The 14,751-nt window shown below is 51.8% G+C and overlaps 2 protein-coding genes across 6 annotated transcripts in view; one reads left to right on the forward strand and one right to left on the reverse strand.

The window, feature by feature from the left end:
• STRN4 (striatin 4) overlaps positions 1–808 on the reverse strand; it is a 24,733-nt gene extending 23,925 nt beyond the window's left edge. For 2 of the 4 annotated variants that reach the window (XM_027978522.3, XM_027978521.3), the window contains exon 1: positions 493–808. In XM_027978522.3, the coding sequence (XP_027834323.1) occupies positions 493–777 (285 nt within the window). In that variant the 5' untranslated portion in view covers positions 778–808. Of the gene's footprint in view, positions 1–85; positions 347–492 lie in introns of those variants that run through there. The other 2 variants (XM_027978523.2, XM_060398140.1) reach the window with 1 other exon arrangement.
• On the forward strand, positions 392–10,290 carry FKRP (fukutin related protein). 2 transcript variants are annotated; one of them, XM_042232219.1, is made up of 3 exons: positions 392–436; positions 1,859–1,989; positions 6,515–10,290. In XM_042232219.1, the coding sequence occupies exon 3, from the start codon at positions 6,554–6,556 to the stop codon at positions 8,039–8,041; it is 1,488 nt and encodes a 495-aa protein (XP_042088153.1). In that variant the 5' UTR covers positions 392–436; positions 1,859–1,989; positions 6,515–6,553; the 3' UTR covers positions 8,042–10,290. The 2 variants fall into 2 exon arrangements, with proteins under 2 accessions (XP_042088153.1, XP_014956100.2); XM_015100614.3 differs by having other exon boundaries at positions 1,928–1,989.
• Positions 10,291–14,751: the final 4,461 nt, after the last annotated feature.

The raw sequence follows: 14,751 nt of genomic DNA on the forward strand, positions 1-14,751 counted from the left end.
GCTCTCGCCCCCGGCTGATCGCAGTCACCCCCGACGCCCCCTCTCCCCCGCCCGGGGTCCATCGGGCTCCGCCTCCGGCGCGCACCTGGTCGGGGGCGGAATGGGGAGTCCCTCGTGCGGCACCCTGGGAGCTGCCGGCTCACTCGTACACAAGACCCCTCATCCCCTCCCAACGCTTCGCGGAGCTCTCCCGGGGCGCCTCGGGGCTCCGCGGCCCCTCTCCCAGGAACCTTTCCGCCGGCCGGCTCGCTCCCACTTCCAGCAGGCCCGGGGGCCCCGCGCCGCCTCCTCCCGGCGACCGCGCGGGCCGCCCTCCCGCCGCCGGCCGCCCCTCGGCCGGCCCCTCACTCCGGCTCCCGGCCGGTCGCCGTCCCCGCCCGCCCCCCCGGCCGTCCCGGCGGCCATTGCTCCAAGATGGCGGCGGCGGCGGCGGCGGGTGAGGCTGGGCCGGGCCGGGCGGGCGGGGGCCGGGGGTCCCGGGGCGGTGCTCACCTGCAGCTCGGCGCGCTCGGCCTCCCAGCGGGCCTTCTCCGCTTCGAAGCGCGCCCACTCGTGCTGGATAAAGTGTAGGATCCCGGGCAGGCTCAGGGGCTCCGGTCCCGCTGCGGGACCCGGGCTGCCTCCGCCGCCGCCGCCTCCCTTGGCAGCCGGGCCGGGCCCCGGGGCGGGGGCGGAGACCAGGGCCGCCCCCGTCGGGCCGGGGCCCGCGCCGGAGCCCAGCGGGCGGCAGGAGGAGGCGGCGGCGGCGACGGCGGCGGCCGCTCGCTCCTCCATCATGGAGGCCCCGGGGCCGGCCCGCGCGCCCGCTGTGCCTCGCGCGCCTGCGCGGCCGCGCCAGCCCTCGCGCGCGCGCTCGGCGGGGGCCGGGGGGGCGGGTGACGGGAACGAAGTCGGGCGCGCGCCTCGCCCACCCGGGTCGACCCCGAAGGCGCGCGCGTGGGAGGGGGCGCGGGGCGGAAAGGGGGCGCGCGCCCGGAGGAGGGCAAACGCGACCCAGGCTCCGCGCGAGGGTCGCCCATGGGAAACGCGGTACTTGGGGGGGGGGACCGCTTTCTACCCCCCTCCTCCCGTTTCATCCCAAAGAAAGACTCTAGCCCTCTCCAGACCCAAATAGCACTCTCCTCCACAATCACTGTCACTCTTTGAGGGAAAGAACGACCACCAGGGGTGGTTTCAGCAATGGCCCCATCCTGATTTCTGGCCCAGGTCGGTTGTCATGGTAACTCCTCCCAATCTGGAACACCCTTAGCCTCCTCTCCCTTCCACCTTTGTGGTTATGGAGCTCCAACTCTCTCCTGGCCCTGCACCAGGAAGAGGTTGCTAAGGTAACCCAAGTCTCTGGTGGTCCTTATGCCCCTACCCACATCGGTTACTATGGCAACCTCACCCAGCCCTCAGGGAGAAAGGACCCCAGCCCCAAGGACAGTGCTAAGGGAAGCAGCTCTTTCCCAGCCCCTCCCCCCAGCCACACAGTTGGCATTACCATGGTAACCATCTCCCCTTTCCCATCGTGGGAGGTCTGTGGACCAAACCAACCAGGTGTTTTTATTTAGAGGAGATGCTCTGCTGAGAAGTAGTTGCTATGGTTACAAGGCCTGGACCATCCCCAGAGAGGTGAGAAACAAGCAAAGCCAAGTCCTGGTTACTATGGTAATGGGGGCAGTCCCCCTTCCAGTGACCCTAAGACCCACCAAGGTAAAGGACATTTTAAGATTGTCTCTCAGGATGGAGTGGATCTAGGGAAGGGGTTGTCATGGTAATACCTTCTGTCACTTCTAGTCTTACCTTTCTGGACACATTTATGAAAGAAGAGGTGGTTATACATTGCTATGACATCCTTCCCATCTCACTTTTGTAGGTGAGATGAAATTGTGTTCTATTGTGTGAAATTGACTGATTGAGGGTCTCCTGGTTTCTCCTTCCTCAGCGATGCAGCTGAGCTGGGCTGGAACTGCTCCCCTGAAGCTCCCTTATCCTGCAACCTAAAAGGTAAGAAATCTCTCAGTGTTACCAGCAATCACGGGAAAACTGCCCTTGTCCCCAAAGGTTTCTCCACATGTCAGATGTTTTCTTTATCCATTACATTACCATTCTAGAGCTGCAGCCAGGTGAAGCCTGGCCTGAAGTGAGCATAGATCCCCTTACACTGTTTCGTGGGCAATGGTAGGACAGTCTCAGCTTAACAGTCCTCTCCTCACCTGACCACTTTTTCTCTCTCACAGCCCCCTTTTGTTTTCCTGCTCTATCTGTAAGTTGTTTGCAGGGATTTTGTCTGTCTTGCAACCTCTGGAAGGATGTGCCCAACCACTGTCTGGTTCATCCAGGGTCTCCAGAACACAGAGGACACTCAATAAATACCTGTTTGTTGAGTGACGAGTTAATTAATTAACGGGCCATATTCAGCTTTGAAAGCACCTGTTAGGTGAGGACTGGGAAAAGAGGGTTGTCTCACTGAAGATGGGCTGAATTGGACTATCTTTGTGGACCCAAAAGAGACAGCTAAGTTTATTGGCTAAAATCACAACTCTGAACCCAGCTTCCCAATCCAATCCTGGGTTTGCCACTTCCCCGCTGTGTGACCTGGAGCAAGTGACCTCACTTTTCTGTGCCTCAGTTTCCTCATCTTTTAATGTGATCAAATGTGAAGATTAAATAAGTTGATACTGGTAAAATGCTTAGAATACAGTCTGGCACATCATGAGTGGCTAGAATTTTTGATATTATTATGATCCTGTTATGATCTTTCAGAAGCCTCGTTTCATCCCCTTGGCCCCAGTGTTTTTGAGTCCTTACAGTTGGGGAAGCCAAGACTGACCTTGTCATGGAACAAGATGAGTCTTCTTTCTTCACGGTCCCATCGCCTCCTCATTTGGCTCTCACACCACTGGTCTCTGAGAAACCAGCTCCTGTCCTGTGTTCTATTGGGTGCCTCCTGGCCCAGAGTCAGCCAGACAGTGCCTAGTGAGAGTCAGGGCCAGGGGATGGAGACCTGGATTCTGCTCCCTCTGGCCTTCCTCTCTATGGGGCTCATGTTCCCCATTTGAATAAGAGGAATCAGTCATTCTTTCCACGCAAATTTATTGAGCACCTGGAGTGGGCAGGGTACTGAGCCATGTTCCAGGTATACAACATGAAACAGAATAGACAAAGCAAGACACAAGATAAGTCACATCTACATAAGAACAACTGGGAGAGGAAGAAAGACATAGGAAGTATGGGGGTGCTAGGGTGAGGCGCTGTAAGTAGGGTTGCCAAAGGAAGGGGCCAAGATCTGATGGCTGGCGGGGCAGGGTGGGGGGCATCCAGCTGCTGCCGGGCCGGGAGAGCGTCCAGTCAGAGGGAACAAGCTGCAGCTGAGTAGGAGAGGGCAGGGATCATGTGGGGCCTTGTGGGTCCCAGTGAAGATTCTGGCCCTCCATTTGAGCAAGTCTCCAGCCACAGAAGGTTTGAGAGCAGATGCAGGCAGGATCTAATTCAAGGTCGAACAGGATCCCTCTGGGCTCCGAGGGGGACCCAGACCATAGAGGACAAGGGTGAAGCAGCAGGATGGTCTCTATTTTTTTGTAAGTGAAGCCAGGCAATCCTCAATTTTTCAGTTTTACTTTTTGGCCACACGGCAGCATGTGCAATTCTCAGTTCCCTGACCAGAGATTGAACCCGCATTGGAAGCGCAGAGTCTTAACCACTGGACCACCAGGGAAGTCCCAGGATGGTCTCTTTAGAATTGGTAGACGATTCTGGAACCACCTGAGGGTCTGTTCTGTGCTTCTGTGTACCTGAGTGCTGAAACTCTCAGGTCTTTAAGACCCCGAACATTCTGTGGTTTAAAGTTTCCTCCCCTACTGTAATGTGCGTTGTCCAAGCTTAGGAGTCTTATCTGTCTCTTACGTCTCCACGGCTGGGTACCCAGTGCCTAGGACAGTGCCCTCTGTGTTGTAGAGTTCCACAAATAGATGCTGAAGGGTGAAAGGAAGGAGGGGCTCATGGAAGGTCCAGAAGGCAATTCCAAGGTCCTGAAGAATAGCAAGTCACTCTGAAAGTGCAACGCAGATTCTTAAGCATCATCTGAATTGGATCAGAGAAGGACAAGCAGGCCTGGATGGCTGAAGGGGATGGGAGGGTTCCTGGTGGATGAAAGAGAGGAGACAGGGAGACCAGGGCAGGGCCCCAGGTACATGGCCCCAGTGCAGCCCTGGGGACCTGAGTGGGCTACACAGACACACAGAAACCATGCCCCCGGTCATCTTTTCCCCAGATACATTTTCGGCGTCCAGCTGCATGCAAGGAACACAGCGGTGATCGAGACAGCCCTGGCTCTGTCCTCTTGGGGCTCACAGTCTAGTCAGGGCAGACAGACCCATTCCCAGACAGTGGCAAACCAGAACGGGCAGCCCAAGGGCTCTGGGAGCCTAGAGGGAATTTCTCACTCAGCTGGTGGTTCAGGGAGGGCTTCCTGGAGGAGGGGGGCATCTGAGCTGAAGCCTGAACATAAGCAGGAGTTCTCCAGAGGAAGAGAGGCATGGGGAGAAGGTGTTCAAGAGAGACTCTTCCAGGCAGGAGGAACAGGATATGCAAAGGCTTAGAAATAAGCCTGTTTGGGAATTCCCTGGCGGTCTAGTGGTTAGGGCTCTGAGCTTTTACGGCTGTGAGCCTGGGTTCAATCCCTGGTCAGGGAGCTAAGCTCCCACAAGCAGGGCAGCATGGCCAGAAAAAATTTAAAAATCGTGTGTGGTAGGGGTGAATAAGACCTGTCAGAAGCAAAGCCCAAGATGGCTTAAGCTCAGAATTCAAGGAAGTGTGGCAGGAGACAGGGCTGGGCAGGCAGGTCACACCTTGTGGGACATTGTGAGAAACTTAGACTTTCTCCCCAGAGCACTAGGGAGCCATGGCAGATTCCGAGCAAGAGGAGGAGAGGTCAGGGTGTGCTCTCTGCAGACCCCTGTGGCTACCATGAGGAAGGGACTTGGTCAGGAGACCAGGAGGAGGCTGAGTGGGCATCTCGGTGAACCTGGACTGAAGCAGGAGCTGGGGGAATGAAGAGGAGGGGTCAGAAGTACTCAGGAGGGAGGAAGATTAGCTGGGTCTCTAACGTCTCCCTTTCTGGGAAGGATTGAACCTAAGATGATCCTTCGTCGGAAAACTGTTTCTTGAGTATCTGCTCAAAATGGGGCGAGTTAGTTACTCCTTTTATGCTGGAAACCCGCCCAAGCTTCAAGTTGTGATGAGGATAGGGAGACAGCGCCACCTGGGGGTTGCCTAGAAATGTGATCAGTGAACAGACCGTAGACGGTGCGCTATGGAGCGCAGCCTTTCCTTTGATGCAGCCCACTCTACTTTTTTGGGGGTGGGGAGAGCGGCTTCCCAGGTGGCTGTAGTGGTAAAGAACCTGCCTGCCAAATGCAGGAGACATAAGAGACGCAGTTTCAATCCCTGGGTCGGGAAGTTTCCCTGGAGAAGCAAATGGCAAACCACTCCAATATTCTTGCCTGGAAAATCCCATGGACAGAGGAGCATGGCAGCCTACAGTCCATAGGGTCACAAAGAGTTGGACACGACTAAAGCGATTTAGCATGCATGTACTCTACTTTTTAAAAAATGATTTTTTAATTGTGACAAAAGACACATAGCAAGATTTGTCATCTTAACAGTTTTCAAGTGTATAGTTTAGTAGAGTTATGTATATTCATACTATTGGGGAGGCAATCTTCAGAAATTTCGTCTTGCAAAACTGGAATTCCATTCCCATTAACTTAACAATTCCCCCTTTCTCCTTCCCCCATGGTCCCTGGCAACCACCATCTACTTCCTGTTTCTGTGAGTTTGACCCATTCCATTAAAAAAGAAAATTAATTAGTGGCCAACATTACAAATTGGAATTTCTGACTTAAAACTTCTAGCTTTTCTTGCAAAACCATCTGGCTGATCATCAGGAAAGAGATGGCCAGATGGCACAGGATTTGAGGAAGTGAGAAGGAGACGGCAGGGGAGAGGGACTGGATGGCCACAGCTCTGACCCCAGGGCCACAGTGTGGGAGGGAAAGGAAGGAAAGATCTCCGGTAAGAGCAGGGAATGAAGGGGTCTGGGCATTTGTAACTGAACCCGAAACTGAAGAAGCTGACAATGAATAAAAGGGTGGGATTGAACAAGGAAGACGGGAAGGTGGTTCATTCGATAAAAACTTCCTGAGCATCTAGTGTGTCCCTGGCTCTGGGCTGGGTGGCCGTGGGGACCCAACAGTGACCAAGACAGGCTCTGGACCCCCCTCACACAGTTTGGTCCCTACTCGTAATGAATTAGAGTGGTAACCTAGAGTCAGAGAACCTGGAGGAGGCTGAAGGAGACCAGAGGGGGTTGCATGACTCAGCCTGGGATCAGGGAGGGCTTCCTGTAGGAGGAAAAGTCAGAACTGAAAAATAAAGAAAGGGCTGGGAGAGGAAGACAAGACTGAGGATGGGTGGGGGAGTTTCTGACAACCAGTTCCAGTCTCCCCTTTTATCACTGCCCCCACCCCAGGATACCCCGGAAGCCCAGCTAGGGCCTGACTTCAGCCCCATGCGGCTCACCCGCTGCCAGGCTGCCCTGGCAGCCGCCATCACCCTCAACCTTCTGGTCCTGTTCTACGTCTCATGGCTGCATCACCAGCCCAGGAGCTCCCGGACCAGGGGTTCCCGCCGTGGATCCGCCTCCGGCCCCCGTGTCACCATCTTGGTGCGTGAGTTCGAGGCCTTTGACAACGCGATACCCGAGCTGGTGGACTCTTTCCTGCAGCAAGAGCCCGCCCAGCCGATGGTGGTGGTGGCCGACGCGCTCCCCTACCCGCCCCTGGCCCTGCCGCGCATTCCCAACGTTCGCCTGGCGCTGCTCCAGCCCGCCCTGGACCGACCCGCCGCAGCCTCGCGCCCGGAGACCTATGTGGCCACCGAGTACGTGGCCCTGGTGCCCGACGGCGCGAGGGCCGAAGCACCAGGCCAGCTGGAGCGCATGGTTGAGGTGCTCCGAGCGGGCGGCGCACGCCTGGTGGCCGCTCCCGTCGCTTCAACCAACCCGGCCCGGTGCCTGGCCCTGAACGTCAGCCTGCGGGAGTGGACCGCCCGCTACGGCCCAGCACCCTCCGCACCGCGCTGCGACGCCCTGGACGGGGACGCCGTGGTGCTCCTGCGCGCCCGCGACCTCTTCAATCTCTCGGCGCCCCTGGCCCGGCCCGTGGGCACCGGCCTCTTCCTGCAGACCGCCCTCCGCGGCTGGACGGTGCAAATGTTGGACATGCCCTTCGGCGCGGCGCGCCAGCCTCCGCTGGCCACGGCCCACGCGCGCTGGAAGGCAGAGCGCGAGGGGCGCGCACGGCGGGCGGCGCTGCTGCGGGCTTTGGGCATCCGCCTGGTAAGCTGGGAGGGCGGGCGGCTCGAGTGGTTCGGCTGCAACAAGGAGACCCCGCGCTGCTTCGGGACGGTGGTGGGTGACACGCCGGCCTACCTGTACGAGGAGCGCTGGACGCCCCCGTGCTGCCTGCGCGCACTGCGCGAGACGGCCCGTTATGTGGTGGGCGTGCTAGAGGCAGCCGGCGTGCGCTACTGGCTAGAGGGCGGCTCATTGCTGGGGGCCGCCCGCCACGGGGACATCATCCCATGGGACTACGACGTGGACCTGGGCATCTACCTGGAGGACGTGGGCAACTGCGAGCAGCTGCGGGGTGCTGAGGCAGGCTCGGTGGTAGACGAGCGCGGCTTCGTGTGGGAGAAGGCGGTGGAGGGCGACTTCTTCCGCGTGCAGTACAGCGAGAGCAACCACCTGCACGTGGACCTGTGGCCCTTCTACCCCCGGAACGGGGTCATGACCAAGGACACATGGCTGGACCACCGGCAGGATGTCGAGTTCCCCGAACACTTCCTGCAACCTCTCGTGCCCCTGCCCTTTGCCGGCTTCATGGCGCAGGCGCCTAACAACTACCGCCGCTTCCTGGAGCTCAAGTTCGGCCCCGGGGTCATCGAGAACCCCGAATATCCCAACCCGGCACTCCTGAGTTTGGGGGGAAGTAGTTGAAGCTGCCGCGCCTGCTCCTGGCGTCCGGAGAACATTCGGGCACAGGGCGCTGTCCTCTGCTTGGTGCAGCTGGCGTTTGGTTGGCGGGACAGGGATGTGAAACCGCCCAGCCACGGATGTCAAGGATGTGCCCTACCCAAGAGTTCCAGAACCGGGGCTCCGGGGCTGGGACAGAGTTTTGGAAAGAGAAGGAGAATATGCGTGTAGGTTATGGGGTCAGACTGTCTTGTTGCAATTTTTCTGTGCCTCGAGTTTCCTTCGGTATTCCTCGAAAACCCTTGGAGTCCAGCGCAGAGGCCAGGACGCTTGGCTGTTGGGTTGCTTTCGCCACTAGAGGGCCCCCTTGTCCTACCTTGGAGCCAAAGCGACTGTAAGCCCAGGACCTGTGTTCCACTGGCTTTCACGTCTTTCGAGCCTTTGGCTTCTATCTCTCTGGTCTCTTGCGCCTGGCTGGACAGGATAACAAACCCGCACACCACCACCACCTTTTTTTTTTTTTTTTTTCCAGAAAATGACCTCCTTCCCTCCTGGGCGAGCCCTTGGGGGGTGCATGCTGCTATTCACCCCATCTTGCAGAGAAGGAAGCAGGCTCAGAGCTCAGAGATGCAGATATGGTTCTGGATCCTAGCCCCAGGCCACTGAACTGTTACCTCGTTATTTCAGCTCTCTGCGCCTGTTCGCCCACTCGCAAGGCAGGGTGAACAGTCCTCATAGCTCACATTTACTGAGCACTTACTGTATATCAGGCTTCGTTCTCAGCATTTCACACGGAGTAACTGACTTACCCCTCACCTCCACCGTCTGAGGTGAGAGCTGCTATTATTTTCATTTTACAGAGGAGAAAACTGATAAAGTCACTTGTCCAAGGTCAGACAGCTTGGGAAGTGTCAGAGTCGGGGACTCGAACCCAGGCTGTGAGTCTGGAGACTTCACTGCCGTTGCCCACATCGTCTTTGCAGATGTGGTACCCCAAGGTGGGGGCTTGGGGAAGCCAAACCACTTAGCAGGTGATGCGGTGGCAGCCTTCCTCTGGTGATCGGGCGCCTCAGAGGAAATCCTGTTTGGCCGTGTACCTCCAATATGTGTATTTATTGATAAATTATATCCAGGCATACTAGCATTCTGTGTATTAGTAATACAGCTCAAATTATTCCATTTTTAAATAAAAAAATAAAGAGAGGGCTTTGTTGACCAGCCTTATCCCAGTGACATGTCCTGCACACCCCTTGGGTATGTGCACTTGGCTTTGAGAGCGCAGGCTCTGAAAAGGGAGAGGCCTGGGTTCAAATCCAAGGACTGCTGCGTCCTCCTACTATGAACTTGGGCCACGAGGGACTCTGCTTCCCTGCACCTCAGTATGCACCCGAGAATTAGGTAACGGTGATCCTCAACCCGCAGGAGTAAAGGGATCTGTGAGTCAGGACCAAGTGTGGCTCTTGTCTTTCTTTGTGACCTTAGGCAAGTCACTGCTTCTCTGAACGGGTGGAGGGATTGGTGATCTTGCAGAAGTGTGAAGCCCTTGGAGGAGAAGGCTTCACCGGCAAGAGAAGCTAAATGCCACTTCGGCCCAATCTCCAGAGGCTCAGACATCCCAAGCCTGACTTCTTATAATGCAGCCTCTGTTTCTAACCACTGTTTCGAACCTGCCAACTGCTGGCAGTCTGTTGGGTTCCCAGGGAACATTCTGGAAACTTATGGGGATGATTCAGGTTATCGATGCGGTTGGACAGTGTTCTTGGCTCTCTGCACAGTCCAGGGAAATGTCTTATATGCAGGGCACCTGCACACAACGAAGCAGGGACCCTTGTCACATACTGTTTCAAGATGTCCCATCAGGCATTCATGAAGGACTGGTGATACTCAAAATATTTTGCAACTGGTATGGTAATATAAAAATATAAATCAATATATGCATCACATTTTAAAAATATTTTTTAATTCTCAAAATGATCAAAATTATCTATATATCCATACTTCTTGTTGCTAAGGACGTAACTTGAAGCTCAAATCACTTAAATTATTGTAATGGTTTTGTTTCATTTAGAAATTGTTAGTGTGACTTCTTGATTGACACAGCTGTATATGCATATATACATAAAATATATGTACATATATATATTTAAAACAACCTTTTCTTAGCTGTGGTTTGAGAAAGGAACCACATCAAATGCTTCTAGCAACTTTCCATTAAATGAGAATCATTAGAAACTTGAGATCTCAGTAGATAAAGAATTTCTCTTAGACTCAAACTTAGTGTGTTGGTGTTTTGTTTTTTTTTTTTTTTTTGAATTCTCTGTTTGCAGTTCCTGAACTAACAGCAATTACATTTGAGACTTTTCTAGCCCTTAAAATATCTGTTCAATATCTTTATATTCAGCTAAGTAATGGAATGGCAGAAAACCCATCACAACAACTAACTTGAACTAATAAGTTTGTTGCAATTTGTTTTTTTGAATTTTACTGCTTTCTCAATTACTCTTATACTGTTCACCAGCCAGAACAGAAGCTTTTTCAATAGTTCAACAACCAGCCCATCCACATTAGCACAAATGAACGAAATTTTAGACCTACTTGGAAAAACCTTGTTAAGAATAATCCAAGCCCAGAACTAGACTATCCTTGGGCAAACACAAAGTCCTTTTAGGATGGCTTTCACTAGTTCTGAATTTTCCAGGAAGTGCAACTACCATGAAAGATGAGGGAAGTATCAGGTTTTGTTCAAAGCTTGGCCAGGGATTGTCAACAATATCAAAAAATCATGTTCCACCTGGTTCTCAGTAACTCGACACCTACATTGCGTGTTTATAGCCAACCAGGGAGCTGCCTACTTTACAGGTGTAAATGTTTGGTTTCTCTCAGATTCTGGGGAGGTGGCCCACATATCTGCATATTGAAATACACATTATAAATTTTTATCGTTTTTTTTAAGTTGTTATTTATTTGCTATTTTGGCTGCACTGGGTCTTCCTTGTGATACACAGGCCTCTCTTATTGTGGAGCCTGGGCTCTAGAGCTCTCGGGCTTAGTAATTGTGGGCTGGCCTAGAGTTAGTCGTGTCGGACTCTTCGCAACCCCTGGCAGGACTGTAGCCTGCCAGGCTTCTGTGTCCATGGAATTCTCCAGGCAAGAAGCTAAGGTAGCCATTCCGTTCTCCAGGGGATCTTCCTCACCCAGGGATCGAACCCTTGTCTCCTGCATTGCAAGCAGATTCTTTACCATCTAAGCCACCAGGGAAAGAGGGTGGCCTACTGCAATGTGGGATCTTAGTTCCACAATCAGGGATCAAACCCATTTCCCCTGGATTGGAAGGTGGATTCTTAACCATTTGACCACCAGGAAAGTCCCAAATTCCTATTCTTTTATTTCTCCTTTTTCTTTCAGTTTGGGCAATATGGGATTATTTTGTGTGTGTGAAAGGATTTGCTTTTTAAATTTTTATTTCTGATCCAAATATAGTTGATTTACAATGTCGTGTTAATCACTGCTCTGCAGCAAAGTCATGCAGTTGTACACACACACACACACACACACACACACACATTCATTTCTGTTGTGGCTTATTGTAGGATACTGAATCTAGTTCTCTGTGTTGCATAGCAGGACCTTGCTGCTTTTTGGAATCATTTTTAATATCAGGTGTGCGTGGGTTATATTACCTATGAACCTCATTTGAGGAGAACCAAGAAGTCTTTCCTAGAGCTGACATGCAAGTCAGCACAAGCACTGGTGTGGCCCTGCCTGTGGTTTAAACACAAAAGAATTAACTTGCAGGTTATTAATTCATTGGTAAATGGTCCCTGCCAAGAGCCCCTTTTGTTTACTTTAGTTTCTGTGTCCCTGCGCAGCATGGGGGATCTTATTTCCCAGACCAGGGATGGGACCCATGCCTCCCGCAGTGGAAGTGCAGAGCCCCGACTGCTGGACCACCAAGAATCCCCTATTATCCTGGCTCTCTCTGGGGACCCCTTCCCTAGATCTCCCCCTGACCCAGCAGCCCAGGGTTAACACTAGGCACGGTGGGAGGAAACGTCTCAGTGGCTGTCAGACAGGCCAATGCGTTTACTAAGTAGCATCTCTTTTGTAGTATCACTACTGGACATCACAGAATATTTGGTCTGAAAAGCGAATGGCACACAAAGACATGTTTACAAATGCACTTTTATGCCCGGCAACTCCCAACTGGAAACGATGCAATGTCCTTGAACACATGAAATAAGGTGGACAGGGGGAGGGATGAACTACTGATATGTATGAAAACATCACTACATTTCTAAAGCATTATGCTGACTCAAAGGAGCTGATGCAAAAAGCTCCATGCTGTACAATTCTGCCACTGTGAAATTCTAAAAGAGACAAAAGGAAATCCTTCAGGATCATAAGCAGATTAGTGGTGGTTGGACCCGGGGTGAAGGAAGGAAATAACTGCAAAGAAGCATGAGGAAATCTGGGGAGGCAGTGGGAATACTGTGTTTTGTGGTGGTGGTTTTTCACGAGTGTAAGTATCTGTCAAAACTAATCCTTCAACTCCCCTGGTGGTCCTGAGGTTAGGACCCTGAGCTTCCACTGCATGGAGCACGGGTTCGATCCTTGGTCAGGGAACTAAGATCCCACAATTCTCAAGGTAAAAACCAAACCTCCTCCCATTGTGTGCTTTGATTGATGCAGTTTATTGTACGTAAGTTACACTCAATAATGTTGACCCCCTCCAGAAAGCAGAATTTGGCCACTACATATTCTTTCTATGTACATGTAATTTCTCCATAGATTGTATATGCAGTTTATTACATGTATAGGTGTTTAAACAGCCATCCCTCATCACCCAAATCCAATCCATTCCCCCAAAAGCACAAAATAGAAAATTGGAGAATAACTGTTTCAGTTGAGGAGAATAAGACACCTCTTTCTCCACCCAAAAACCCCAAATGATTTCCCTAAATATCATTCAACACTCTTATCAAACACTTCTATAACTACCCACTAAGGATTCTGGCATAATAGAAAACATGGAAAACAATTAATTTTTCAACTCAATGGACTCATTAGTGGCTATGTTTGTGCACAATACAGTTTTGTACAGAATCAGATACGAATCTTTTTTCTGGGTCACACAGCAATGATCAGATGTAACTAAATAGCTCCCCAGAAAGGTCAAAGTTACAAGATAACATTTATAATTGGATCCATATTGGTGGTGCCTCCAGGCACCTGCAGTCTACATAGAAACCCAGGGAGGGGAAGAGAATATCAATCATGAGTAATATGCTTCAACAATGCACAAGACAGGATCCTGTTAGAACAGGTGAGTCTTGATTGCTATCTTCCACATCAGGGATTCAAACAGGACTGCCAACAGTTACACAGCAAGTTTTTGATTCAAACAGCAAATTGGGATTTTTTTTAAAAAAGAGCAAGCCATTGTTTTAGGGTAATGAGACTTAAGATATCAAGAGGTAGGGACTTCCCTGGCAGTCCAGTGGTTAAGACTTTGCCTTCCAATGCAGGGGATGTGGGTTCCATCCCTGGTTGGGGAGATAAGATCCCACATGCCTCGGGGGCCAAAAAACCAAAACAGAGGCAGTATTGTGACAAATTCAGCAAAGACTTTAAAAAAAAAAGATACCAAGAGGAAACTGCATTACTCTGGAGGTGGTTACAGTGGGAAAGGAATTTACCACTGGTGGTACAAAACTTTTAACTAAAAGATAACATACCTAGGAGAGATAATACCCACGTATTGTGTACCAGTTAATGTTTTTCAAACTGTTTACATCTGTGTAAACATCAGTCATATCAGGATACACATTTCCTGTCATAGAAAGTTGCCCTCAACTTTCCTGGTGGTCCAGTGGTTAAGAATGCGCTTCCAAGGCAGGGGGCACAATTTCAACTGCTGGTTGGGAACTAAGATGGCATATGCCCTACAGCTTGTTTAAAAAGAAAGTTCCTTTCTGCCCTCTCCAAATGGATAGATCTTCATGTGAAAGTCACTCAGCCACGTCCTGCTCTTTGGTCATGCCCTACTCTGTGGGCCGCAGTCCATGCAATTCTCCAGGCCAGAATGCTGGAGTGGGTAGCCTTTCCCTTTTCCAGGGGATCTTCCCAACCCAGGGATCAGACCCTGGTCTCCTGCATTGCAGGCAGATTCTTTACCAGTTGAGCCACAAGGGAAGCCCAAGAACACTGGAGTGGGTAGCCTATCCCCTCTCCAGTGGATCTTCCTGACCCAGGAGTCAGTCACCACTGTTCTGAGCTCTCTCATTATAGACCACTTTAGCTTGCTCTAGACTTTCATGGGACTTCTCAGGCGGCGCTAGTGGTAAAGAACCCACTTCAGGTTCGATCCCTCAAGAAAATCCCTGGAGGAGGGCATGGGAATCCACTCCAGTATTCTTGCCTGGAGAATCTTATGGACAGAAATGCCTGGTGGGCTGTAGTCCATAGGGTCACACAGAGTCGGGCATGATTGAAGCAACTTAGCATGTAGACTTTCATATAAATGGAATTATAAGGCACTTACTATTTTCGGTTCCATTCACTCAAAATGTTATCTGTGAGATGCATCGCATTGAGTGTATATATATATACATATTTTTTTGTTTTTGTTTTTGCTCAGGAGCCTTCCATCAAATGATGATTGTACCCAGTAATCCAGTTGATGTTTCTAAGTTTTGGCAATTACGGAGAGCAACTCTAAACATCTGTGTACCAGT

Source organism: Ovis aries, chromosome 14 (genome assembly GCF_016772045.2).
Source record: "Ovis aries strain OAR_USU_Benz2616 breed Rambouillet chromosome 14, ARS-UI_Ramb_v3.0, whole genome shotgun sequence".
NCBI lineage: Eukaryota > Metazoa > Chordata > Mammalia > Artiodactyla > Bovidae > Ovis > Ovis aries.